We start from the raw sequence: 27298 nt of genomic DNA on the forward strand, positions 1-27298 counted from the left end.
CACACTTCATAAATGTATGTGGACTTTGCTTCATATTTTCATATATTCCTATAGAAGAAGAGATACAGCATCGAACTCTTCAGGCGCTCAAGTTTTTCCTCTGGCAAGAGCAAGTCTTCAGAGTCCCACATTGCACTTTGTGAACCCAACCTTAGCACAACCAAACAATAATGACCGGAGATAATCAATCTCCATTGAGGAGCCTCCAAACAGGCTACCGTTCAGCACCAGCATAACCTTAATTCCATTATACCCATGTTGACATTACCGGCCACATACAGCTCCACTCGTGTCCACGGAGTCGTTAACTCCGAGATATGAAGAATGAAGTCAGATATAAAACGGTCCATTGAGAGACCAAAAAGATCTTCATTCATCAACTACCAACACACATAACAATCAAGCCTCTACCACACCAACCTCACAATGGAAGAACTCTTCCAACCCGCCCCCGAGCCAACCACCCCTCTGGGCCGATACCGAGTGCTATCCTCCACAGCCGGAGTGCGGGTATCCCCCTCCAACTCGGGGCAATGTCCATCGGCGACGCCTGGAACAGCTTCATGGGCAGCATGAACAAAGAGCAATCCTTCGCCCTCCTGGATGCCTTCTTCGCCGCCGGCGGAAACTTCATCGACACAGCAAACAACTACCAACTCGAACAGTCCGAGACCTGGATCGGCGAATGGATGGAGTCGCGCGGCAACCGCGACCAGATCGTCATAGCCACCAAGTTCACCACCGACTACCGCGGCCACGCACTCGGCAAAGGAAAAACCCCCAACACCTGCGGCAACCACAAGCGCAGCATGACGCTCAGCCTGCGCGACTCGCTCCGCAAATTGCAGACCGACTTTGTGGACATCCTCTACTTGCACTGGTGGGATTACACCACCTCCATCGAGGAGATCATGGACTCCCTGCACATCCTGGTCGAGCAGGGCAAGGTCATGTATCTGGGCATCTCAGACTCACCTGCGTGGGTGGTTTCCGCGGCGAACACCTATGCACGCGCACACGGCAAGACACCCTTCTCCATCTACCAGGGACGGTGGAATGTGATGCTGCGGGACTTTGAGCGCGATATTTTGCCCATGGCGCGGCACTTCGGGATGGCGCTTGCGCCGTGGGATGTGCTCGGTGGCGGGCATTTCCAGACGGCGAAGCAGCTCGAGGCGCGGAAGGAGGCCGGGGAGGGCCTGCGCAAGGTGATGAGCTCTGAGCAGACTGAAGAGGAGAGGCGGATGTCTGAGGCGTTGGCGGTCGTTGCGGCTGAGCATGGGATTGAGTCTGTTACTGCTATTGCATTGGCTTATGTGCTTTGCAAGGCGCCGAATGTCTTCCCGCTTGTTGGTGGTCGCAAGATTGAGCATCTGCATGATAATATCCAGGCTTTGTCGATTCAGCTTACGCAGAAGCAGATCGAGTTCTTGGAGGCGGCTAACGGCTTTGATATTGGCTTCCCTACCAACTTCATTGGGGTTGATCCGAAGACCAATGGTGGCAAGACGTCTTTGCTGCTGGGCCCGTCTGGTCATTTCGATTTTGTGCAGGCACCTCGGGCTATTGGGTATGAGCCTTAGTAGTATCTCAAGGGAACAGCGTTGGCCGGACTAGTATCGATAGTTTTCTTATGTCAACGTTGGTGTATATTTACTGCAACATATTATTACCAGGATTGGAATTGCAAAATGAATACTGGACAAGAAATGAAACCATAATTGAGTGTAGACGTTTAAAGCTAGGTCAATGCAATGTGCTTCGTCGAATGTCGTTCCACGCCGGGTAAGACTAGTAGCAAGATATTTGTGCAACTCCATGAGAAAAGAAAATATCTAAACCCCAATATATTGTGACATGCTATGGGGGCAAATAGGAATGGGGCATAAGAATCGCGGGTAGCCGCAGGTAAGAAGCCCTGTATTGGCGACTTGACCATCAATATTCAAATCTTGGTCTCAGCTGATATTGCTACCAATGGATAAGGATGGGCGAAAGATGAGGAAATCTGGGTTGGGTATTTGTTGTTGGGGGAGAGCTGGTCGATCGTAGCAGGTTAGAGATGTGGATAACTTCAGGTAGGTAGACCAAGCCAGCTGCCGACTTCACTGGGAACGAGGATAACAGTGGGAAGTTTCACGGGAAAGGAGGAGGCTCAGGCAGCGGAAGTAAGAGACCAAGCCGTCATTCTGTGAGATGGGAAGAATGAAGGCAGACATATCAACGGTCATGTATATTATTTCTCGTGGGGAACCTCGAGGCTCTCGTCCTTGCTAGCGACGAGCGCAATCAAAGCTGCACCGACACCGCTGCCATCCTTGGAAATGCCAATGCGGACCTTCTTGTCGCCTGCGACACCAACTTGGGGAACCTCGCGCAAAGCATCACGCAAATGACCCTCAAAGTTGGGATAGAACTCAACGAGACTGCCATCGACACCAATGTCAACGATATCATCGGTCTCAAGCTTGTTGGTGTGCACGAGAATGGCAGCCAATGGAACGGCGCTCAGACGGGCGGCACGCTTGCCAATAGCGTGGACCAAAATCTTAACAGCCTGGCACTCTTCGAGGCTGGGGTTTTCAATCTCAAGGTGGTCCTTCAAAGCGGTCTTCACGTCCACCAATTCCTTGGTGCTATCAGCCTCGACTGTGCTCAGCAGACTGGTATCAAGACCCCATTGACGGAAGATCATAGACTTCTCGGAAAGGACGACCTTAGAGTTCTCATTAGGCTTGAATAATCCTAGATTGGCATCGTGGTGTAGAGACAAAAGCGCACGGCGCAGGATTTCGCCCAAGAACATGCCCGACACACGCTTCTCGAACATCTGCACACCGGGGTTATTGCTATCGGCATCGAGCTCATCGTCGAACACGGTGGTAGGGAGCACGCTCATGTGGTTATCAAAGCTACCCCACTCGGCATTGACAATCATCTCACCCGTAGAGTCATCAATGTGAGCGTCCTCCATGTGCTGAAGCTTGGTAATGTTCTTGACTTTCTCGACATAAGCGCCATTGGTTCCGGTTCCGAAAATAGCACCGAGGAAAGTGCCCGTCTTGCCGGGAGAGGTGTATGAGCGAGCCATCAGAGTACCAACGGTATCGTTCACCAGTGCGGCCACGCGCACTGGCAGGTTCAACTCGTCAATAGCAGACTGCAGCAGCGCACAGACATCGTGGCCCACCGCATCGGGGATGTTGAAGCCCTTGGTCCAGCGGATCAGTGTTCCGCGGTTGATACCGCACTGGCGCACGGGGAAACTGAAGGTGAAGCCGAGATCAAAGAGGTCCTCCTCGGCGCTATTCTCCCGTCGGCGGAGCTGGTGGGCTTCAAAGTGCTCGTTATGGTGAATGCGCAGGAAGGACTCGATCTGACGGGCCAAGAAGAGGAAGAGATCCTTGGAGGTACCGGAGGCCATCAACTCGCGGGGAATTAGGATCTTGGATTGGGTGAGGGAAAATGTCGTATCACCGTGCAGGAGGACCGAGCACACACGGAAATTGGTGCCACCGAGATCGACGGCCAGGTAGAGACCCTAGAACGGGGAATCATCAGCGCGCAACTCCGGGTTGTAAACAGTCTACCATCATACCTTCTCTGTGCCATTTGGAACTGCAGTCACGAAGGTAGGGATTTGGCTCAAGGTGGTGCCCTCCTTTCCCAAGCCCTCTTTGGACTGCTTGATGTACTCGGCAACCCCGCGCTGCACCTGCTCAGCGGGGTAATCAAAGTCGCGTGCAATGCGCGTGGCCTGGTCCAAGAGCGAGGAAGACATGGTGGGACAAGAGATAAAAATCGCCGGATGAAGATTTCAAAGTGTGCCGGCTTAGAGAGAAAAGAGAGGAGAGAGGGTGGGATGATAAGTTAAAAAAATCCGGAAGGAAGAGACAGGAAACATACGAAACAAAGGTGGGATGACGGAGGGGTTCCATGAGGTCAGTCCGGTACCTTGGCAGTACCTCACCTGCCGTTACGGCGACCACTGTTTGCAAGGTACTCCTGAGGTACTGATAAATTGCCGGGTTCACCGGAGCGGAGATTACTTATTTCAATTGGCCTAATTGACCGATTCCTTGGAGAATCGACAATGATATTGTGAGGTTATTCAGACTGGTTCCTGGAGGTTGATCGTTGATCTATTAGGTGCCACCGCAGCTGTTCCCCTGCATTCCTCACAACAGACGTTCGACAGTCGATTTTCCCATGACGCCATGAGAGAAAAATGAAATTTTAGCAGATTTTAGCACTGTGGGGAGGCCCTCTCACTGGTCAATCGTGTTGAACTGCATATTTTCCCCCGACTTCACCGGTGAGCGACACTGGTTAGGACCGGGGGCAGGGGACGGGAATATGCAAATGCAACGGACATTGTGGCGCACGGGACATTCATTTAAGACAGAGAGGAGCGAAATCCGAATTAGGATGCTTGCATCTGCTGATTTTGCCTGTTGCACTTACGTAGAGGACTTTGTGTGTATGTTGTAGTGGGTACGGAGTACATGTGTAGCATATTATGGAGTATAATATGCTCTAATAAGCACGCGCATAAAACATAGATATGCTCGGGATAGATCGGCCCCAGCACGGCATACACTAGCAATTCGGCTCCAGAATGCACCAAAGGGTCAAATGGCCCGAACGAAATCCCGAGTGTGGATGTCTAGGACCCCGTGGAGGCGAGGCAACTCGTGGCTTTCCTCTTATTCCTACTTATTTCTAGCCCTTTATTACTACCCAGAGGACCGCCTGTTTCAGACACTTTTCATTGGGGTTTGGTCCTAATTTCCACCTATTCTATATATGTTGTAGCTGTGTTTTGGTTCCTTGGTCATATCCACAAGGTGAGAATATGAGAATATCGGACTTTGGGATGGGGTGTTCTTGTGTTGTATATAGCATAGGATACATATAGACCTCACATTTATGCCGAATAGATCTCGGTACCTTTACAATGCATATAACCAAGAGTAAAACAGCAGTCAATGTGATCTTTTTCAAATGAGTATTAAATCAATGGAGTAGACATGGCAAAGTTCAGGTAATGGTGTTCATTCAACTGCCATATAGCGTTGAGTTGGACTTTTATGATCCTTTTCATGGCATATCCCCAGACCAGCAGCCCAGAGGAATATATAAATATCCTGATAAAGCTGCTAGATTACCTGTTGTATTCATTCAAGCAATATACAGTACTTATGCTGAAGGGACGTGTTAGTTCGGCCATCATGAACTTGAGCAGACTGATATTGTAGGCTAGAATCACTTGAAAGCCAACGGGATTGCTGTATAGGTTGCCTTGTACTCTGATATTCACAAAAATATTTGCTGCGTGGAGTGTGGTTAGAGCTGAACCTTTGACCCTCTAACTTTCTCTGTTGTTGCTTATTCAAATCGCCATGCCAAATCTCAGCATTGAAGAGGTGATCGAGTGCTTGTCCGTGGTCTACTAGACAACTGGCACACCCCGAGGTGAGGTCCGGGCGGGGGCCACAGATGACTAATACCATATGCACGTGACCTCCAACATCGTCCGAACTGATCGGGATGTGAGCGGGCATCTCGAATCACCACTGCCATTCAATCTTCACAGGACTTGTCCTTTTTGCCGAAAAATGGGTGCTGGAAACTCTAAGCCTGAGGCTTCGGCTGGCTCACAACATGTGTTCTCCAGGTATCTACTCTCCGACCTCGATTTTAGCTTCCGCGGCATTTGGTGCTTGATGACCGAGGGAATAAGAACGACCTTCCAATTGGCCCCAATTGGCAAGGGCAGTAACATCCCTCGGATTCAAAAGAGCCCCCAAGAGGCCATTGCCATTTGCGCCCCTGCGGAGCTCATCCAGGACATCCTAAAGCCGACGCTAACTTGACCATTCACAGCAACTCTCCCGTCCAATTCTCCTCCAACCTAGTTGAGGCCCTCCAATCGAACTCAGAGGTGAGCATTAACACCAGAAACATTCCTCCCCAATCTAGACCAAAAACTGATAAACCCACCACCCAACCAGTCCGACTCCACCCGCACCAAAGCCCTTGAGTTGGAGATCCAAAACCGCGTCGCGCAGGAACTGCAACGCATCCGCGAACGCGAGCATCAGACCCTCGTCGAGATCGAGAAGCGCATCGCCGAGTCCAAAGACACCATCTCTCTGCCCATCACCGCAGCGACCGCGCCCCTCGCCCCCTCCACCTCGGGCTACCCAGCCGGGTCTCTGAACCTCGACGCCCCGCGGATCCCCTTCGCCGGCCGCCACCACGACCCCGTGCCCACAGTTGCCGCCCCGGAGCCCACTATCGAACAGCCCGTCACCAAGCGCGATATCTCGCGTGACGCCGTGGCTGCGGAGATCGAGCAGCTGCGCACCAAGCTTGATGGACGGAGGAAGCTTACCGAGCTGGATGATGGCGTTGCCAAGGCCCGCGCCGATGTCACTAGCTGTCTGCAGTTGAATGACCGACGGCCGTTGAACTGCTGGGAGGAGGTTGATGCTTTCAAGCGTGAGGTTGCGCGCCTGGAGGCTTCTTTCGTGGATCGCATTGTGGGTTAGATTGGTGGGTTACGGGAATTACAGTGGCTTGATATGAAGTCTCAACGTTTGTCTTTTTGGGTTCCTGGTTTTCTTTTTGGGACTTGGAGCTACTGTACTGTATGTATAGAACGTGCATTTTTCTTTGTTCCATTTGTTTTTCATCTGAATAGGATAGAGTCAATCCATGGATGAGAGTGGATCTTAGTCGTTCGCCCGCAGGGTTGTGTTCATTTGCTGGTAGGAAGAGCTACTGAGTATCAAGTGACTGGAACATAGACTGCGTAGCATTTGTGGTATTTTCGTGGCCAAGATTCACCGAACTTGCGAATCATACAAACTCCCACATCCCTAAGCGCCCACTCCTCTCACCAGCGGCCCGAATGATACACATTCTTCGCTCGGAGGTCTTGACATTAGGAGCCAAGACCTTAGAAAGCTGAATAGACCCAATGCCTGTTCCTCTACCCTCAGAGAGATTATAATTTCCTGTAGTGACGAAGCCAATCAGATCATCTTCAGTGGGCACGTCCAAAGGCTCGGAATCAGATTCCCCGTCAAGAGATGAGATGAGAGAGTTGGCAAGGATACGTCGAGCCTCTTCAGATTCGGATGCAAGGCTGCCCGCCTTGGAGTTCTTCGATCGAGCAGGCTTGCTGGTACTTGCTGAGCCAAGATCAAGCCATTTCTGGCGTAAGACCGGGTCCGTGGGAAGTCTATAAATTCGTGCGCGAGGGGTGGGAGTACCTCGTGATGCGAGAGAAAGATAGACCGTAGCAAGTGTAGAAGCATCGATGGAGGCTCTGTCAAGCTTATCCAGGGTTTTATGGGTATCGGCCTGAGGGAACCGAGCACTGCGAATATTGAGGGGCGGAACGATGGGACCGGAGGTATCGGTTTCGTCAGCCTCCTTGGGCTCAGTCGTCTTTTTATCTGAGCTGTCTTTACTCTCAGCATTGTCCTGCTCCGACCCGCGAAGAAGCCTTTCCCAATCACAAGCCCAGCCATGGCCAATCTCGCCCTTTGGATGACCATCCCCCAACAAGATTTTGTCGAACTCGGGACGCCGTCCCTTGGGACGTCGTTCCCATTCTCGCCGGGATTTTGCGGTCTCGCGCTGGCCCCATTCCCAGCCAGCGCGTGTTCCTGGGAAGTCTCCCGGGAACCAAGGCTCGCCCGCTTCAAAGGCAAGCTGCTGCTGCTGCTTCAAACCGCCAAGCAGTGGGTTTCCTCCGCTAGACAATGGGTAGAACATGAGAGAATACCAGACCGGGACAACACATTTCCATGGTAATAACACGGTCCACGATCCTGGGGCATTACTGCGTTTAGCCCGAGCCTGTGGTTTGTTTGCGAGTATCATGATTGGAATTTCAGGGTCGGACGGCTGGGCAGGCGGGTATTTACCAGGGCCAGCAAGAGTGCGGCGCCTGTTGATGGCCTTCTGGCTCGGGAGCTGTCGAGCTGCTGTCAACCGAGTGGATCGGTCAAACAGCTTTGAGGGACCTTGGGTTTTGTCTGGGTGCCATGTAGAAAGTGCAATGGCAAGATCAGTCATGTGGGATTCGTTATTGGGGACGTGAAGTGTGCGTGGCGGGAAATGCAGGCGAGGATCAGAGACAGCAAAAGAGAGCAGAGCATTCTGCGGTAGGGATGATGGATTCGACACTCCCAGAAGAGATGGCCATACAGCCTCCGGACTCTGTGCTGTTGGGGCGTTGCCATCTGGCCCAAGAATTGGTTTCAATGCCGCTAACAAGGTCTCGGTAGACCCTGGCCCTGTGATTTCAATACTGCCAATTTCGAACCGCAAGTCCTCAACCATGACAGGGGGATTTTGTTTCTTGGATAACTCAAGGATATCCGTCCATAGTTGAAGGAAAGCAGAAGGGTGCACTCTGATCCAGAGTTTTCGGTGATCTTTCTTTGAAGACTTAGGTTGAGGTTCATCGGCATCGACCATCTCCACATCTTCTTGCTTAGCGCACCATATCAGCGTGACTGGTGCGGTTGGAAGATCACGATGATCTTTCTCAAAAGTCCAGGCCTTGAGAGACCGAGTCCCAGCTCTCCATTTCTTTCCCTTCGTGCCCCATGCATCGTCCCCGTCGACACCCACTGCCGTCAGGACAGCCTGAATGGCTGATTCTGTGCCTTCCAACTGAATAGTAGACATATAACTCATATCCCATGCTACGGCACCTCTAGCGCCTCGAGCCCGGTGGGTAGGTCGATAACTTTTCTCGGTGGGAGACAAAGGAATTGCAAAGCGCCAGATCGGGTCTTTGGTCGTCGCCATATGGGCTCGCTTGGCATGATACAAGTGAGTAGGCAACCAGGTCTTGCATTTCTGGCGCTTGCGATACTTGGGCTCCGCCGGCGTGGGTCTCGACAGCTTGTTCTTCTTGATCTTGGGAACTCGCGGCGCAATATCGAATGCATGACTTCCCTCTTTTTCCAAAGAAGTTTTATTCTCTTGATCCCGCTTTTCCTTAGCAGCCGCCCGTCGGGCTTTGGTCTTCGAGTTAAGAGCCTGCAGTCGCCGAGCTGTATCGAGTCGAATGCGCATCATTTGGGATGGTTTGCGTCTGCGCGCCGTAACGGTAGGTGTGTTGTCCTCGGCCATCTAAGACGATTGAAGAAATAATTGGTCAGCCAAGGGCTATTCCCAAGTATATAGATGGCTATCAATGCAATACCTCTCGCTTGGCTCGTGCCCTCAACCTCCGCGGTACACGCTTCACATTATGACTCGCCGTTCGTCGCCGCAACGAGCGGGGGACTTTTTGAAAGGCTCGCGTCGTAAGCGCATTTTTCGACCGCTGCATGCCCTCCTCTAGAGCCTGGATCTCGAATGCTCGAGCTGCAGAGTAGGCGGCGACATCGAGCTCACCCGTTGCGGAGAGGGCAGCGTCGGCCGACTGCACAGCCAAGGTGCGCGCATCGAATGTTTTGGCGCGCTTTCGAGATGCCCCGGAGGCGCCATGGGGGCCTGAAGGAGCGTAGGGTTTCCGCTTGGCGGGAGCGTGGGAGGCCATGGCTGATTGAAGTTGTGTGTCTGGACGTTTGCGAGCAAAAAAGTTGCCGGGCTTGGCGCGTCATGATCGGCGGCCCCACGATGAATCTTATCTACTACATCTCTTTTGGTCTTTACAGGGCTTTTCTTATGGATGATAGTTCATGCAATCTTCTTCATTCACTATTTTCCGCGATCGAACACACTCATCAAGGGGACAAACGGACTACCTAGACTATAAACCTCAATGTGGATATGCCCTCAGATTACAACGGCGACATGGTCTGTCATATACTCCTGGATGTCGCCCAAGAAACAGGCCGCAATAATGGAGACAGCCCCAAATGCAATACTGACATAGTACACCCATTTATATCCCTCTGAATACGCCACCTGACCAGCTTGTACGACCATTTGATAGGCAGTCTCGTTGCCAGCAATACCAGGGATGGTGCGTAGCTCCTCTAGCAACGAAGCACCTGTCAGCTCAATCGCTTCGCGAATTAGTTTCACATCGGTTATGTTGAGTTGTGTCATCATCACACCACCAATGTAGTGCGTTGCTGCCGGAACAAACTTGGTGTGGAAGACATTGTAGTAGATTGTGTAGCCAATGCTACCGCCTACCACGCGGATAGAGAGCGTGAGCGCAGAGATAGTGGCAATGAGATCCTGGAAGAGCCGATGTTAGTGAACCTGCATGTTTCTTTGCAGCAAAAACGCTTACATCTGGGCAAATGATTGTGGTAATAATGGAGGCGGGGACCACAATACCGCCAATCCCAAGACTAGCAAGGATGAGAAGACCCCAGAGCTGATATAAGTTATCAACGCGGCCGATAGCCATAGCACCACATCCTATGTTGAGGAAACCAAGTTAGTTGCAGGTGATTTCTATCACCAGCAAGAAGACTTACCTGCAGTCATCATAACGCTGCTGACGATCAAAAGCTCCTTGTTATGGCCGCGAAGAATGGTTAACAGTGCAAGCACTATGCATGCTCCTGCCATTATTCCGAAGCCAATAGGAATACTCCGAATGCCCACATCAACTGGGTCATGGCCATAGACATTGAACGACTCTGTGGGCCAGAACATAATCACGGAGAAGAAGTTGGCACCGGAAATGAAAGTAATAACGAGGGTAAGGCCTAGAATCCGAGGCTCCTGCTTAATGCGAGATGGGAAGATGGGGAATTTAGCTCCATATATTTCCCAGAAGGCAAAGGCGACAAGCAGGAAGAAGCCGAGGATCAATGGTACCAGAACATGGGCGGAGGTCCATGCATACTGGACATGATGTCAGCGAGAACTGCAATCCGCAGTAGAGCATCACCAAACTTACCATGTATCCACCCCATTGCAAGCCGGCCGTGAAGACGATAAGACCAGTGATGCTGAGGAATCCTCCAACGAAGTCAATCCGCCCAACAATCTCCTTCCGACTCAATCCAGCTGTGTTGACTCGTGGTGGAGGGAAGTAAAACAGAGCAGTGATCAACAAGCCAAAAGCATTCCACGCGGCACAGAACGCGCCAACATAGCGCCAATGGCTGTGGTATGCGATAAGCTGAGCCCACAGCACAGATGGGCAGAATGGGACGATGGTGAAGATTAGAACAGCCACATAGACTCCTCTCTTTCGAGTTGGAGCCATTTCCGAGGTTGCAGCGAGTGCGGTCAGTTCATTAACTCCGGCACCGGCGCCAGCAATGGCCATACCCGCTGTATAAAGCTCGTGTCAGCGAGTGATCAACCCGGATTCAAGGATTAACACAAACCAATGAAGTTGTTCATTGTGTGCACTGTGCTGCAGATGATCATCCCAATAACGACCAGCGCTGCCCCGATAATGGCAACAGTGCGGCGTCCAATTATATCCGATAAAGACCCAACAAAAGGGCATACCCCGGCAAGGCCGAGCAAATTTGCAAGAACCTGAACGGTGATTCATTAGTCGGTCACCTCATACGCAGAGGAGTTATCCACCTACAAACCAAACCCATCGGTCCGATCCACCAATGTCTCCATAAATATAGGGAGGGATGCCACCTGTTGGTAAATGCGTTAGCCCTATGTTCATAGACTTGGTTATTGTTCTGATCGACACACCGAAAAGATAGACTGGGATCTGACTTCCAGTCCACAGGAAAGCCATAGCAGTGAAGCTCATGAATCGACGAAAGGTCATCTTTTGACAGTTAGCATCATCCCAACCTTAAGCCACACAATCAAGTCCTACCGGAATATTCTTCTCCGACTCATGCATAGCTTCCTCTGCCCCAGGACCAGTAATTTCCCGGTGACTATGTTCTGAAGAGCCACTATTTTCATGACATTGCATCACGGCCTTCTCCTTGACCGACTGGATCGGTTGTTCGTTCAAGTCCGCCATGATTGCCGTCAACCAAAGCCAGCACGATTGAGTAATAGAGCACAGAAAAGATGCAGAAAGACAATAATCAGATATCCAAAAAAGGATGCTGATCACACCGAACCTTCGCAAAGTCGAACGGATTGGAACTCTGACCGATCGAAATGCGAGCGATGTCCTGGGAAATGCGATTGACAAATCGAGCCTGGAAGACGGGATCTTGGGAGAATATATCTGCTCTTGGGGTCTGGCACATCCTCTTCATTGGGACCAGAAGTGTCCCATCCATGTGCCATGTCGGAAATATCCGCCTCGAGATGTAACGAATCATAGAAGGAAGAATGAGCTTGTCATGGTGGCAAGAGGAGCTAATGCGCCATGACTTTAGGTCCCCTAAGTGAATGGCACAAGAATGCTCAAAATGCAGAGATACCGAGGCATCTTGGCAATTCTTGTGCTGGATTGCTTGGAACAAAAGTGGCCTTGTCTCAAATGCGGGGAGAAAACGTGGGGAAGGTGGAGGCATCACACACTTGGGCTGTGATTCGATCCCTCCGCAGGCCCAGACCCCAAGGAGTATCAGCCCCGAAACTAAAAGGAGTGCAGTCTGTGCTTAAAAAGTGAGAATTGCGTTGGGTGTACAACCTCTACTTATGTACTTCGTACAATAGAAAAACTCCGTTAATACTGGCGAGCAGTCATAAAATAAGGCAGTTTATACAGGAATGGTTCATATATGAAGTATGAATATTTGTCTTCTTAGCCCATTCGACTGCTTTCAGGTCACGGGCCTCCCGTGAGATTGCCAGAAAGATGAGTGTTTGTCGCAGAAGTCACTTAATCGAAAGGAACTCCCGTATTCGTGGAGAATCCGAGGTTAAACTACCGAGCGAATAAGATTTCACAGTTCAGAAATGTTCACCGACTTTGCCCAACTTGATTGTCTTGGGAACCACAAAGAGACCCGTTGCCTCAACACAAAGTCGGCCTGCCATGTCGCGAATCTCACACTTGGCGTATGCCTTCGTGTCCGTGCTCCGTTCCTGATCTAGAGCTGTATGCAGAGTGTAGAAATTGTCCGAGTAGACCGGAGCTCGGTAGTTGAGATTGAGATTAGCAGTGACACCGGTTCTTGAAGGGAAGTGCCGAATAGCTATGCGTCCCAGGTTCTCATCGATCACAGTGCCGAGCGCGCCCCCATGGACCATAGTTGGCCAGCCTTCGAGGCCTGGTCCCAAGAAGACCACGCTAACGATCTTCTTTTCCTTGTCATTCCAGAATACTCTCTGCCAAATACGAGAGTTAGACGAAACGGGAATCCGAGGTTCGGCAGTTAAGCAGTCGGCAGTTCAGAAGTTCGGCATTCATGCAATACAAACGCGCCTCGGACAACGCCAATGAGAGAAAACAAAGCGAAACTAACCTGCAATCCCAAGCCCCTACTGCCAGCCAAGGGGCCTGATGTCAGCCGATGCTTTTTGCGGTCATCTGCAAAGTTCTCGTAGACCTCCTTTTCCACGTAGTCGGGGTCTCGGCGTAACTCTTGGACAATGGGGAGTCCTACGTCAAACACGCGTTGGATTTGCTGAAGCTCGATTTGGTCTTCAAGCGTTCCAGGAGCTGGTGGCGCCGAGACCTTTTTGTCTAGCCATTTTCCTGCACCGACGCCAAGTGTTCCAAAAATTCCCGCATAGATCAAGCGGCGTGTCCATCGTGATGGTTGACTCGAGGCCTTTGGTTGTGCCGTGGTGCTGACGTTCCGGACTGTAGGTCGCCAAACCTTTTGTGTCTGTATGGGGGACTGGCGCAGGGCCGACTGGAGAATTCTGCGAGAGTGTATCATGGTTGTGGTTGTTATATTGCCAATCCCCTGGGACTGAGCCTTGAATTGATCGGGGCCTCGATAATTGAGCCGAGGCTCAGACAGGTCACGTGCTTCCTATCATTGGTCATTGATGTATGTCGTCACCGGCAGAAATCTAAAGAGGGGAACTATGAAGGCCATTCTACATGTAAGAATGCTAGACATTGCACAAGCAATGGGTAACCGAAGAAGAGCCTGGAAAGTAGCATCACTCATGTTCGGCGTTTCTATTCATCTAGAGGCAACATTTGCAGACTTTTTCTCATGTGAACGGAAGCTTTCAACCATATTAACCATACGATCTTGGAAGCTAGCCCATTTACTCGGCCTTAGGTAGGTCAATCGCGCGGTAGAGGCAAATAAGGGCAGAGTGCGATTCACCTAAAATGTCATTAGCACGTGTTTTGGAGTATCATATAGAATCCAGATGACTTACCACCTCCCGAAAGGGTCTCGATCTTCTGTGCCTCTACCTCAGTCACGGTGTCGTCGTTGAACCACCACCACTTGTCATCCGCCTCGCGACGCTTGCTACCTGTTTGGGGCTCATCGCGCTCCTGTTTCTTCACATATGCCGTGTAGTGACCGCTGTCGGCACTAGCACCCTGGTGCGTAATCACAGCGCGAAGCTCATACAAACCAGACTGGTTGGTTCCGTTGTCTCCAGCACCCCGTTGGCGGAGGAGCTCTTGGAGCTCCTTCTTAGCAACGCGGATCGATTCCGCTTTCTCTGCTTCGTATTCCGCATCGGTCTTGAAAGTTTCCTCCATCTGGCTATCCCCGTCCTTATCTTGAGCTTTACCCTTGTTTTCCTCAGTAGCCTTCTTCTTCTGCATCGGCTCCACGCTTTCGCTCAGGCCAGCCTCTTTCTGCTGGCGCTCCGCGCGCTCTTCAGCAACTCTTTGGCGTTTTTGAGCACGCTCAACGTCCACTTCCTCCTTGCGAATCTCGCGAACCTTGTCACGAATAGGGATAAGCTGCTTCCGCAGATCCTCGGTACAGAACTCCACAACATCCAACTCGGCAGGGAATGTAACTTTGCGCATGATCTTAGCCTTCTTTTGGGTCTCACGCTTCCAGAAGAATCGAACAAAATGCACCGTTAGATACTTAGGGAGCCGTGCGATGCGTGACCGCTTTTTGTACACAGAATTGTGCCCCAAAAGAGGGGAATTTTTCTCAATCTGCTCTTCCAGGCCAGCCAGAATTCCATCTTGCAGGTGGTTGGTTTCTTTTCCGATATGGCAATCCAGCTTGTAGAAAACATCGGAACTTTGAGTCGGCTCCTCGCCGAGTTCCTTGGCGGCGGGATCGTCGCATTCAGTGACTGACTCAAATTGGCCTGCGAGGTATTTGTCCACAAATGAGGTAGTTGTAGCAGACTCCCCCTCGCCATCGGTGATAGTCAACTTGGCCCGCAACTGGTTGATAATCTGAGAGAAAGCTTCTTCGGCATCCTGTTGAGCGTATCCTTGCCCATTGCGATCACGTTGGGCAAATTGAGGAAAAACGGATCGGAGGGAGTTAAGGAACATCAGAGGAGGAATGCCCTCCTGAGTCGCAGACATTTGCTTGAAGAGGTCTCGTAGAGAAGCGGCCAAATCCCGAGAGCCTCCAAGTCCACCAATACCGAAGCTGCTGAGATCGGACAGAGTGGGTTGTCCAGCTCCGCCAGTTGGGCGATATTTAAAGAGCTCTTCTTGAAGCTCTGGAACACTCCGCAAAGTTTGTAGGGTAGAGTTGAGATAGCATGAGTTCCCCAGGTTCTGCAAACCAGCAGGGGTGGCCCCCTCCTGTTGGGCTACCTCGGCCTCGGTCATATCTTCCAGGAATTTGACTGTCTCCTTCGGCCGACCAAGGTCAGCGGAACCTTGGCCTCCGGACGGTGTGCCCATCATCATAAACGTCTGTCCGGGTTTGGCATTGAGTGTCGAAAGAAGGGTATCATCTTTGAGCTGGCCGCCTTTCACCAAAACCTTCTGGCGATCGGGTTCCACGCCCGTCAAGGAAAAGAGTTGGTATTTGAGTGTTTCGCCGTTCGAGGTAGGATCGAGCTCGATTTCGTGGCGCTTGCCGGCGTGCTTGACGATAACTGTGTATTTGTTAGTAGGCGTCCAAGCAAATCGTCAATCCATGCCCACATACTCGGTATGGCCGCCATTTTCGATGAGACCTGGCGATGGATGATGTGATGAGGATAAAGAGCTTGTAAGAGCTTATGAATGCTGAGGCAAATGGTAAACAGCCTGCGATGAGGAAGCGTGGGGAGGCTTCTCACCGCCCACTATGATCACCGCCCACCCCGATGTCAACTCCTCTTCTGCCTATGACAACCTGTTATCTAGAGAACTACATTTTGTGTTCACTGCTTTGTGGTTGAAGGCTTCTCAGAGCGGGGTCATACATATCGCTCCGCAACCAAGCTCCAACCTTACCACTTCGTGACCATCGCATCCCCTTTGCCACGATAAACACCCCTCATCATGGTGGGTATAGCTCCAACCGATCAATTCGTCCTTTACTAAATGACATTAGAGTCAATCTCTCCGGCCATATCTCCAGGCGTGAGTTTAACCCTTGTTCAATCATCCGGGGTAAATATGCTTACGCTTTACCAGTGTTCGGTCCTCCCTGACCGCGGCTCTGACGATCTCCAACTTCGCTTCTCAGACATCTGAACGGCAGTAAGTCGTCCGCACTGCTAATCGTGCACTATAAATGGTGCTAATATACTTGTTTTTAACTAGCAACTGCCCAGAGGTTGAGGCGAATTCCTCACCCGAGATCCTGCTCAACCCGTACGTCTAATGGCCATTCCTCTCTATATCGCATTTGACAAACTTATTGATATTCTTGAAGGCTTCACATCAGCAGGAATGAGAATGAAAAGGTTAAGATTGAGCCAAGCTACAACTCTGTGCGCATAAGTATCAGAATCAAGCAAGCCGATGAGATTGAACACATCCTTGTCCACAAATTCACCCGGTTCCTTACACAGCGCGCGGAGTCGTTCTTCATTCTGCGCCGGAAGCCAGTGGAGGGATATGACATCAGTTTCCTCATTACAAACTTCCACACAGAAAAAATGCTTACTCATAAGCTCATTGATTTCGTGATTGAGTTCATGGAAGAGGTGGACAAGGAGATTTCGGAGATGAAGCTCTTCGTATGTGTGTCCATGTCCCACCCTTGTCGCACTATGCTAATGAATGACCAGTTGAACGCTCGCGCTCGCTTCGTTGCCGAGTCTTTCCTCACACCGGTATGTTTCCGTTGGGCCCCTCTATCGTCGACTGAATCGCTAACGGTAATCTAGTTCGATTAAATTGCCTAGCGTTTCCTTGTTGATTCTGAATAATGAATGGCCCTGTGTTCCCCACCTTCTACTCCTGTACAGATAGCATAGGCCTGCATTGACTAAGAGAGAATCTTATACCGATGTCCGTCAACCAATGAATTCTTTCAACTACATAATACGACTACCTCTGTTTAGTAGCGTAGTAAAGCCTCTCCAGAAGGATAGATCTGAAAGTAGGTCAAAGTCTTACTTGGGATTCGATAAACTCGTGATTCAAGACTGAGTGTAGACAACTCGATCATGGTACGGAGCTCCTAGGGATGCACACTCAATTTAACCCCTGAAAGCTCCAACAAAATCTATGAAATTGACCAGTTGGCTAAGTCTCCCTACATTTAGATACATTATCGACGTAAAATATATGTAGAAATTCGTGGCCAAGCATAGGTATCTCTGCCTCTCCCCCAAAATGGACACAACTTCAAGGGCTGATAGACAGGTACTCCCTCACTCGTTAGCCCCGGAGCATCTCTGTAAGATTTCATAATGCAAAAGCACCGATACAATTTGTTAAAATCTTCGGCATATATTTTTGCATGTTGCAGACCTTTCTAGGGGAAAATTCGTTGCCATTTGATTATCTTGCATAGCTTCCCAAGGGCCAAATCTCCACCCCGAGGTCTAGGAATCTGAATGACTGGGAGCAAGATTATCGCAGTGGGCTTCCTGCTATATTGGGAATGACCTTGATATCAGCGAGAGATCTGGTACCATATCCACGACGAGCGAAGTCACCCTTGAACCCATCGAGGCCAAAAACCCCTCCAATCCCCAAAGGGAGCATATTCCGATGGCCCATTATGAGGAGAACTCAGATAAGAGTCAATATTAGCCTCCCAAAATGTACTTCCACGCTCGGTGAACCTAGAAGCAACACAAAGCAACCCTTCAGACCGTTAGATTGGAACCTAATGTCGATGGATCGCAACCGAGCTTGATTCCCAACCCTCATATTACTTTTTTTATCGTCTAATCCCATCGGAATAGGGCTATGTGCATGTTCAACCATCGTCAGTGGACATTCGCGTCACGGGTGCTCGCTTATATGAGCGACCAAACACTGCCTGCGAACTCCCGCGAAATCGTATCAATACTGGGGGTTGGATATCCCAGAAGTTGAAGCCGCCTTTGGGCCGATCTATCTGCTGTCACATCGATTCGTTTGGTGCAGGGTGTTAGGATCCTGGAAACCTGCTGGTGAATTATATGTGCCTTCTAGTTTCCCCAGTTTCCTGGCTATCCGACACGATCCAGCCCTGTATGTATACCTAGGTACATCTGTCGTAGTGGGTCATCATGGATTTGCCTACCTTTTGGCCTGAGAGACTCGTTGCACTTCGATATTTTGGCCTGTCACACTTCTTGCGTCGCTCTCCATACCTGGTGATTGTGGCAGCACACACCAGGACATGGCATTTGTATGATCAAGGCATAGCAGATGACGCCTCGGGGCTCTTTCTAGCTGTAAAGATATCGAGTTTGAAGGTTGCTCTAGTTTTGGATAACAAATCATGAAGGATTTTGGAGTTATGTGCCTGCTAGGGGAAGTCAACCCAAAACAATGCTCTAATGCGACGCACCCTCACCACGACGCACCTTCTCACCACGCACTTTTCCTCGACCAATCGGCCTATCTCCACGGGTTTAAATAGCCCCATCTTCTCTCCACGCACTTTCTGCTCTTCAGTCCCATATACATACTCTTTACATTAAGAGATGAATATGGCCAAAGGCTTTCCTGTTTATCTGCCTGACGCGGTCTTCGCCATGGATTTTGATCCAATCGACGACAGTCAAGGGACAGCCCCGGTACCTGCCGAGCTGACGACTGTAACTGCCCAAGTTGAGGGTGACTTCCTCTTTAGGAACGCTCCTTCTTCTGCAACGACTGTGAGCTCGTACGTGACTTCCCAAGGCTCCCGCTCTAGGGCTTCTTTCCTTATTGACTCCCCTCATTGATTGTTCTTCCTTCTCTAACCTCTCTTCTTCCCAGGCCTTTCGATCTTGAACTTCCACCTTTCTCAGTCACTTCATCCTCCGAGTCGAGTCTTGGAGCTCCAGGTCCTACGGCCCCAAATTCGGTTCCCTCCACAGAGTCTTTTGTTCTTCTGTCCCCTCGTTCTTCTCTTTCTGAGGCACCTCAGGAACATTCTCACCGCAATCAATCCCCTGTTAGTGACCCCATCCCAGCAAGCCTTGCTTCAACGAACATCACTTCATCTTTTCCATCTCTTGATGATCTTAGCGATAGCTTCAAAATGAGCTGGCCATTTAACGGAGGTGCTCTCCCCAGCGAGGGAGAATTTGCGAGATTTGAGAAATCCTCGGTCGAGGAACTCTTGCAACCACGCTCTATTCCTTTTGCTAGCATCGTTGAAGACCCTCTGCCTCCTCGCACTGGGGTCTTGAAGATCTCCAACGTAAGTCTTTTCGACTGTCGGATCCCACTTGACTGCTCACGTTTGTGATATTCCGGTACTGATCTCTATACCACGCAGATCCCTTACACTCTGACCCGGCAAGAGGTGACTTCGTTCCTTGGACACTCTGCCAAACAGATCCAGTCCCCCACCCATGGTTCCCCTATCCATATTATCATGGAACGTTCCACCGGCAAAACGATGGACTGTTTTGTTGAGTTTCCAACTGAAAAGGAAGCTCAGGATGCTGTCAACCGACTCAACCGCTCCTATGATCCTGGCAGCACCCCACGCATGGGCAACCGGCATATTGACATTGAGATAAGCAGCCAAGCCAAGCTACTCGAGGCTATCTTTCCTCTGGCTAAATGCATCGAATGGGTTGATGGCAATCCCGTTAAGCAGGAGAACAAGGATGAATGGTCCACCGGTTTTAATGGCTTCCTCACAGATGAAGAACTCTTCTGTCTCGCTCGTCATGCTGAGCAACCTCACAGGGTACGTTCAATCTCTCCTTTCGTTTTGACCTTCCCTTCTATTATATTCATTCATGACTGACGCACTACAGAGTGCATTTGCCAACAAAGTTCCTCAGCGCTGCTATGAATCAATGATCACCACCATCTGGAAGGTAAGTAGATGACTTGCTTCTCTATCTGCTTGTCTGTACATATCGTACTTACACGCTTTTGATGATACCATAGTTTCCATGGCACGCCCCTCATCTTTACACTGTTCATCATCGCAATGCGCTTTTCAAGACTCTTGGTGCCATGATCAGGCTTCTGGTTGAGCGTATCCAGAAGCAAAACACAATCGGTCTCGATTCGCGCCTCCTGACTGAACTAGTTCAGGCTGGCTTCAGCTGCCCGGCTTTTAATCCTCGCATGAAGTATTGCTTTGCTTGGTGGTCGCAAAACTCGAGAGCGATCCAGACCATGGATCATGATTGGTGTCTATATTTCCCATTTGACACCCTGACCTACGCCCCTGACCACGATGCTTCAACTATTCAGGTATGATACATGGCTGTGAATTGGACACTTTTGAATGGTAACTAATGTGTCCTTGGATTTTAGTACTACGCCTATCTCATGTCCAAAGGCTCCGTTTTGCGCACCGAGATGAACGGTTTGCCCAACAAACATACTCATCCTCAGATTGAGCGAATCTTTGGCGCAGCCTGGTTCGAGTGGACCGACTCGGTTGCCTATGAAATGAAATGGGATGCTGCAATCTCCTACGAAAAAAATGTTCTGCGCCAGTTCATTATCACTGGGTTTCAGAATCTTCGTCGCAGGCAGTCTAGTATCTCAACCATTGGTACCGCTCCTGACTCCCCGGATGGTAGCGTCAGATCCTTGGATAGTGAGCGGACAATCTCGGCAATCAACAGCGACTCAGTGAACCCCAGCCCTGCCCCTGATCATATCTCAACTCTTCCGGCCGCAGGCTATCTCACTGGCGGGGCTCACCCAGTTGGCCACGGTAGAAATGTTTCGGTTGACGTTCACCGTGATTTTTTCGGAATGGTTACCCACCAATATCCTATGTCGGGGCTACCAACCTTCCAGCATCGTCCCTCGGTTCCGCCTTACCGTCCACCTCACTCTCGTGTGTCCGTTGAGCAGGTTGATAACTGGCGTATGCCTCACGAGGGTCGTTCGGCCTACCACGCACCGCATTCGACCTCCCACAATGTCCGGTCGTCCTCTGACCCTTTCGGTCCAGGCCCCTCGGTGTTCCCGGCTAGCCAACGCTCTCGCTCTGATGCCACCCGTCAGATGACAAGCCGCGATCGCCAGGTGTCGGACTCCGTGCGATCTGCTGGCCATTCCCAATTCTTCAAGAAGTAAGGGGATGAGCTTGGCACTCTGTCAAAGCACGGTAATGGTCTCTAGGTTTCTTTCTTGTCCCGCTTCTCGCACTGGTCTTTTCTTCCCGGTCTTCCCCTGGTCTTTTCTGCGTGGATATATGGAGATGTCCACCAGCTTATTTCAACAAACCCTTGTCTCCACGGTGCTTACGTTCTTTGCTTTTTTTGCCCCAGTGAGGTTGACCAATTCCGGCTGCTTGCCTTAGGGAGTGTAGCTTGGCTGGGTTGGGAGATCTCGCTGGGAGGTCAGTTGTTTTTCAGTTTTTGCTAGCTTTTGCATCAATTTGCTCTTATCTAACAAGCTAGCTTTGCTTTTTTGTGTTCTCGTTTGGATTTGCTTTTTGTATTTCCTTTCAGCGGGCGTTGGGTTTATCAGTATGTAGACTACATATGTTGGAGTAATTATGCGGCAACGCGTATAGAACGTAGGACATTCACATAAGGTTAAAGGTTGACTTCTAGCTTCCCTTTCCGGAATTTCTTTCATCTACAGCAAATGCTGGAGTTGGTCTACAGGTTACAAAGTCGACTTCCTGTAGGAGATAGTGTTATACCTTCTTTCTGACTATGCTTCTTTCTTTACTTCTAACTCTTTGCCTTGATATAGGAATCACAACGCGATCGGACAACGGTGCGGCCACTCATTACAACCGACCCACCTATCTATTCTTGCGGCGACGAACAATTCAAGACACACATAAGGGGCTAAGCGACGAGAGAGTATATTTTAACACTATCCTTAGCATACTTCTCGGTTTCACGGCAGTTAGCGTTCGAATATTAGAAGAGGTCAAATAAGTAACGTTGTCTCTATAGTGGTTAGAGTCTTTCGCTACTGACAAGGCAAACGGACTTAGAAATCGTTATTTAGATATCTAAAGGTGACATTCGAAAAGCTATGCTAAGCATAAGTATTCAGGAACGAGTGAAAACAAACGCCGCGGATACCTCTCTCTTGCAGATGTCTTGGGTTCCTCAAAAAGGACTTCGAGATTGTCAATTGCCGTGCATGAACTTATTCTGCCTCAGTTGACTGCTATTTCTGCGGACTATTCCAAAGTGCATTCCCAACAGATCTACGTCAAGACATAAGATACACGAGCGCCTTTTAGCTTAGGGGACAGCATATAACTGTGCTCGAAGGCTCTCTGGGAAGTCGACAACCTTACAATATGGGCAGCCCGATCTTGATTACAGCTACTAATGATGGTCAGCCCGAACAAACTGCTGATATTGCACATACAGTCCTATGTTGACGCGTATACCAAGTTCTGCAGCTGCCGGTCAGTACTTCTATACCCTGTTTTTGGGCAAAGGGGCTGTCTGGTGTCTGAAAGCCAACTTCAAGCTTTTTCGTCTCATCTTTTTCCGATCAACAACTCACATTCACGAACTGAACAGGGCTCCACAAGATCGATCTGATCTGACGGTGAAAAAAAAAAAGCAAGTTGAAGTGAAAAAAACGCAAGGATGCCGGTACGGAGCACCACGTAACAAGCGGAGCCGTTTATTACGGAAGCCGGTTTTTAAAGGCATGCGGGCCCCTTGAGTTCGTTGGATTGCATTTATTCGGCCACTTCGATCTTGAAATCTACATTATTCTGCTTGTTTTCTGTTTTTTTCCTGCCGATTTCAAGTCGCATTCGGCGATCGACTCATCGGAAATTTATTTTAGATACGGTCTCCCATTACATAGAAGCAAAAACAAAGGAAAGGAGACTGCAGACTTCATTCATTTGCAATTCAACTAAATATGCCTCGCCGATCTACTCAACCTGATCAGACGTCGCCTGGAGCGCCTGTGGCGTCAAAGCGACGCGCTTCAGCAAGGCTGTCTGCCGCCGAATCAGAGGTCAAACGGGTCAAGTCCAACGCTGACTTGTCTCTCCCCCAGGGGAGATCCACAACCAGCAAGAGCAAATACTTTGAGCCGGAAGACTCCGAAGAGCCTGTTTCAGAGTCCGATGCCTCTGAGGAGGACTCCTCTGGCTCCGTGTACGAGGAGACGAAAGAGGAATCTTCCGCCGAGGAAGTGGAGCCGGAAGAACCCTCCGACAGCGACGAGGATGCTAAGAAGACACATAGCGCAGGGGGAAGCAACGACAAAGCACAGGGGGTGGAAGCAACGATCTGAAAGGCAAGGAGCTTTGGCGCGAGGGTGTCAGAACAGGCCTCGGGCCTGGACAAGAAGTTATCATCGCGAAGCCTAAGGCGCGAGACGCGGGGAAGACCCCGTACGAAGACGAAACACTTCATCCCAATACCAAGCTTTTCCTGATCGATCTGGCTGGTAACAATGACCGCCAATGGCTCAAAGGTAAGCACCTTACACAGACCGCGGCCATGAGGTGGCTGGCTGACCTGCGTAGCGCATGATCCGGATTACCGCGCGGCAAAGAAGGATTTCGAGACCTTCGTTGAGTCCCTCACGCCGAAGATTGCAGAGGTCGATGCTACTGTCCCCGAACTTCCTGTGAAAGACCTGGTAGGTTTGCGGGTCCCGTCTCTTCATTTGGGTCCCGCGCTCATGAACATTTCCCTCCCAGGTATTTCGCATCCATAGGGATGTCCGCTTCAGCAAAAACCCACTTCCATACAAGGTATGCTTGCTTCCTCCCGCACCCGCATTTTGATCCCTCTGTCGCATGTTCGCTTTTGTGGCGGATGTGTCTGTGGTACTGTAGTGCTCATTAGCGATGCATGTGCTAACATGAATGTGTAGACACATTTCTCCGCCGCCTGGTATGTATCAATTGTTTGATGTCTTGAAGAGACAAGTAACTAAACATGGTAGGTCCCGAACTGGTAAGAAGGGACCATATGCAGCATACTATGTCCACTTTCAACCAGGGTCTTGTTTTGTTGGTATGTTGTCCCCTGGCTGGCTTCCCTTTGTGATGCTCATCCACCTTGGCTAACATGGTGCTGTGTATAGGCTCTGGGCTCTGGAACCCTGAGGCGCAGCCGCTTGCATTGCTGCGAGAGGACATCGACGAGAATTCGGCCGGCTTGAAGGAGGTGCTTCGAGCACCAGAGATGCGCCGCGAATTTCTGAAAGGAGCGTCCGACGATGACGATGCAGTTGTGAATGCTTTTACGCATCACAACAGAGAGTCTGCTCTGAAGACGAAGCCCAAGGTATGAATCTTTCTGTTTTCTATTCCTCCTCCCCCTTGTCCAGCTGTAGGGTATGCTGGCCATCGACCCATATTCTACTCCTCCCTCTTATCAGGCCAGGTGTGCTTGAGTTGCATTGTCAGCTACTTATGGGCTGGGCTGTGAAAGTCTTGGTGACAGGGGCACAAGGGTCGTCATCGGGTTCGTATCCATCGTCCGACCGGATCTGGCCTTGGGAACCAGAACCGCTCCTATCTTCACCAACAAGTATCAATTCCAAGGCTTGACGGGTAATTGCCCAACGATTTCCGATGATGAAGATCAGAATCGACCGGTTGACCAAGCAGGTGCCTTGGTCGGGTTGCTGGAGCGCACCCAAGACGAAAACCTCCAGGCCTCAGCCAGAGATGAAGAAGATCTGGGACATGATAGACCAAGAGAATCCCAGTGTGTGAAGTGCTTCAATGCCTCACACTCATCTGGAAAGAGAGATGGCGGAAGACCACGCGCACGGGGTTACGGGAAAGGCCAACCCGTGTTTTGGGCCAGTTTTCACTCCCGGAGGCAACCCATGGAACCCAGAAAACTAAAGGGCCATGTGGTCTCAATGGCGGCATCACATTTGCTGGAAACAAATTTATTCTCACGCCGTCGACTTTGGTTCCATGGTTCACAAGGGCGCCAGGCTCCACGTCTGTTCCATGGGATTTTACCGCTGACACACCTAGGGTTACGAGGCAGACAACAAGAACATCAAATTGCTTCGACTACGCAGTTTCACCATTGGCAAGCCTATTGCAGACGAGGAACTCACTGGCGAGAATGCACAGGAGAAGATTGCTGCTTTGGTTGGGATCATGGAGCCTTTCGTAAGCCCTTTCTTCAATCTATTCCCGATTTCCCACCCGATTTCGTCCCCTCTGGACTAGCCTGTTTTCTCTGATGAGCTAGCCACTTTGGCCTTGTCCCTTTTACCCACCGCCAATTCAGCGCTTGGGTGCCTACATGTCACACTGTGCTTTGGGTTTTTTTTTTTTTCCTTGTTTTTTTCGTTGCTTCGACGTACAACAAGCTTCTTATTATGCACTCCCTTCGTGTATTGTTGATCACTGACCGCTTCCCTTTTTTTCCCCTCAAACAGGTGACGTATCTCAACAGTGTAGTGATGCCCGATCAGTGAGATGATTGGGGAAAGCCGCCCGCGGTTATTGGCAATTGAGGAAAGACGGAAGAGAGGGAAGATCTGTTTTCTAAATTCACGCTTCTCATCTTGTACTTTTGATGTGTGGTATTTGTTTCTGGTGAATTATCTATTTTATTTCCAAACATCGTCGGGTCTTTTGGCCCTTGAAACTTTCGACTTGAAACCGAACTCCCCCACCTCGAACGCCTCATGCACATGGCTTTTTTCGTCAGTCCCCGCCGCGTTCCATGGATTGCAATCGACCTAACGCCGGATGACAAAAGTGACACTTCGCCCTGCAACTCACATCACATCTAGCTGCACTGCGGCATTACTGCATTACTGCATTTACGGAGTCCACGGACGATTCCCCCAATGGAGACAAGACTATTTTGGAACTACTCAAAAGGACACGAATATGATTCTAGACTGTTCCGCGGAGCTCTGTTTCCCGGGTTTAGCACCCAATGGCTGGGAAACCCCCCTCACAGGCAATGATATGCAATTTACCCTTTTTGCAATCCGTCACTTCCCGACCCCAAATCGAAGCAACATCTACAACATACAACCGAAATATGAATTAGAAGTAACTGAAGTATGTACTTGACGCGCATGATATCGCCGCCGCAAGCGCCCGCATTCGGCCCGTTGTCGGGCATGCCCGCTAGACTAACCTTGGGACTGCAGGCTATGTGGACTGTCCGGGAAGTTTACTCCACCCAGCTTGTTTTGGTGAGCACCTTCCTGGTCTGGAATGGACTCCGTTTATTTGACTGGGCGGTATTGTCCTGTTTTCTACATGCTACATACCTACATGTTCGGTACATGTATGCTCTTACATAGGAGCCTTGCCATTTATCATGCTGGGCATTGTTCTGCCTGGCCACGTATGGTGTACAAGATTTTCTTCAGATCTGGGGAGTTGACTGCCGATGATATCTAAAAACGGGCTTGAGATATACCGCTATGGATCTTCATGCGTATCAATCAAGATTCCCACTCCTGGGAAGTGCGGCCCGAGGACCCTGGGATACATTGGTAAGGTGTTACTTACAAGATCGTTCTAGAAACCCTCTTCGTGGTGTTCTGTATTCTACTGCGTTGATCAATATGGGTACATATTAATTCTTGTGCGAGAGGTTGGGATATTGGTCCACTTTGAAATAATCCACCATCGTACGATTTATATCTAGTTCTGCTTACAACATGGTATCATAAGATCATCTCATAAAACTTACCATTTCACTCACTTAAGGGGTTGATGTAGAAGGATTTGCAAGCGGTTTAAGTGAACGGCATAGATACGGTAGCCCGAGCTAAAGTATTAGATACACCGTGAGCACAAAACAGCAAGGGAGATAAAGTAGTAATATAATATAATATCATAGGCTATCTCTCAGGATGTATAAACCATTATACGTTGTAGATCTGGGATATGTCTGATCCTCTATCTTCTGCTCACAGTGCAGATGGTTTCCCACGGCCCAGTCCCCTTTGATCTCTTACGAACATGACCGAGCAGTTCAGAATTCAAACCCCCAACCCTACTTGCTCATA

General features: G+C 50.1%; 10 protein-coding genes across 10 annotated transcripts; 5 read left to right on the forward strand and 5 right to left on the reverse strand.

Annotated features, from left to right (window-relative positions):
* Positions 1–533: 533 nt before the first annotated feature.
* On the forward strand, positions 534–1583 carry N7457_002767 (putative aryl-alcohol dehydrogenase Aad14; the record flags this gene model as incomplete). The annotated part of the gene is made up of 1 exon (XM_057173813.1): positions 534–1583. The coding sequence occupies one exon, from the start codon at positions 534–536 to the stop codon at positions 1581–1583; it is 1050 nt and encodes a 349-aa protein (XP_057033964.1).
* A 653-nt stretch (positions 1584–2236) lies between these two features.
* On the reverse strand, positions 2237–3781 carry glkA (glucokinase glkA; the record flags this gene model as incomplete). Its single annotated transcript, XM_057173814.1, has 2 exons — positions 2237–3541; positions 3599–3781. 2 exons carry the CDS (start codon positions 3779–3781, stop codon positions 2237–2239), a joined length of 1488 nt encoding a protein of 495 aa, XP_057033965.1.
* Positions 3782–5618: 1837 nt separating this feature from the next.
* N7457_002769 (Mic19 family protein) lies at positions 5619–6554 on the forward strand (the record flags this gene model as incomplete). The annotated part of the gene is made up of 3 exons (XM_057173815.1): positions 5619–5677; positions 5887–5944; positions 6015–6554. 3 exons carry the CDS (start codon positions 5619–5621, stop codon positions 6552–6554), a joined length of 657 nt encoding a protein of 218 aa, XP_057033966.1.
* A 310-nt stretch (positions 6555–6864) lies between these two features.
* On the reverse strand, positions 6865–9571 carry N7457_002770 (ribonuclease P/MRP protein subunit POP1; the record flags this gene model as incomplete). The annotated part of the gene is made up of 2 exons (XM_057173816.1): positions 6865–9159; positions 9233–9571. The coding sequence occupies 2 exons, from the start codon at positions 9569–9571 to the stop codon at positions 6865–6867; spliced, it is 2634 nt and encodes an 877-aa protein (XP_057033967.1).
* Positions 9572–9810: 239 nt separating this feature from the next.
* Positions 9811–11944, reverse strand: N7457_002771 (putative MFS drug efflux pump; the record flags this gene model as incomplete). Its single annotated transcript, XM_057173817.1, has 8 exons — positions 9811–10221; positions 10277–10407; positions 10467–10839; positions 10895–11274; positions 11331–11487; positions 11543–11601; positions 11662–11740; positions 11792–11944. 8 exons carry the CDS (start codon positions 11942–11944, stop codon positions 9811–9813), a joined length of 1743 nt encoding a protein of 580 aa, XP_057033968.1.
* Positions 11945–12831: 887 nt separating this feature from the next.
* N7457_002772 (PaaI family thioesterase) lies at positions 12832–13766 on the reverse strand (the record flags this gene model as incomplete). Its single annotated transcript, XM_057173818.1, has 2 exons — positions 12832–13209; positions 13347–13766. The coding sequence occupies 2 exons, from the start codon at positions 13764–13766 to the stop codon at positions 12832–12834; spliced, it is 798 nt and encodes a 265-aa protein (XP_057033969.1).
* Positions 13767–14106: 340 nt separating this feature from the next.
* On the reverse strand, positions 14107–15948 carry N7457_002773 (ubiquitin-specific protease UBP6; the record flags this gene model as incomplete). Its single annotated transcript, XM_057173819.1, has 3 exons — positions 14107–14168; positions 14224–15879; positions 15933–15948. 3 exons carry the CDS (start codon positions 15946–15948, stop codon positions 14107–14109), a joined length of 1734 nt encoding a protein of 577 aa, XP_057033970.1.
* Positions 15949–16270: 322 nt separating this feature from the next.
* Positions 16271–17112, forward strand: N7457_002774 (actin-related protein 2/3 complex subunit 4 family protein; the record flags this gene model as incomplete). The annotated part of the gene is made up of 7 exons (XM_057173820.1): positions 16271–16273; positions 16323–16351; positions 16406–16471; positions 16535–16585; positions 16647–16953; positions 17005–17049; positions 17104–17112. 7 exons carry the CDS (start codon positions 16271–16273, stop codon positions 17110–17112), a joined length of 510 nt encoding a protein of 169 aa, XP_057033971.1.
* Positions 17113–18912: 1800 nt separating this feature from the next.
* Positions 18913–21421, forward strand: N7457_002775 (uncharacterized protein; the record flags this gene model as incomplete). Its single annotated transcript, XM_057173821.1, has 6 exons — positions 18913–19043; positions 19139–19565; positions 19644–20063; positions 20134–20196; positions 20270–20581; positions 20645–21421. The coding sequence occupies 6 exons, from the start codon at positions 18913–18915 to the stop codon at positions 21419–21421; spliced, it is 2130 nt and encodes a 709-aa protein (XP_057033972.1).
* A 1773-nt stretch (positions 21422–23194) lies between these two features.
* Positions 23195–25487, forward strand: N7457_002776 (DUF2461 domain-containing protein; the record flags this gene model as incomplete). Its single annotated transcript, XM_057173822.1, has 10 exons — positions 23195–23436; positions 23532–23758; positions 23811–23926; positions 23988–24041; positions 24164–24183; positions 24236–24306; positions 24377–24579; positions 24629–24678; positions 24739–25156; positions 25287–25487. 10 exons carry the CDS (start codon positions 23195–23197, stop codon positions 25485–25487), a joined length of 1602 nt encoding a protein of 533 aa, XP_057033973.1.
* Between the last annotated feature and the right edge of the window lie 1811 nt (positions 25488–27298).

The sequence above is a fragment of the Penicillium paradoxum genome (assembly GCF_028828445.1).
Source record: "Penicillium paradoxum strain IBT 22861 chromosome Unknown utg000003l_segment0_segment0, whole genome shotgun sequence".
In the NCBI taxonomy this organism is placed as follows: Eukaryota; Fungi; Ascomycota; class Eurotiomycetes; order Eurotiales; family Aspergillaceae; genus Penicillium; species Penicillium paradoxum.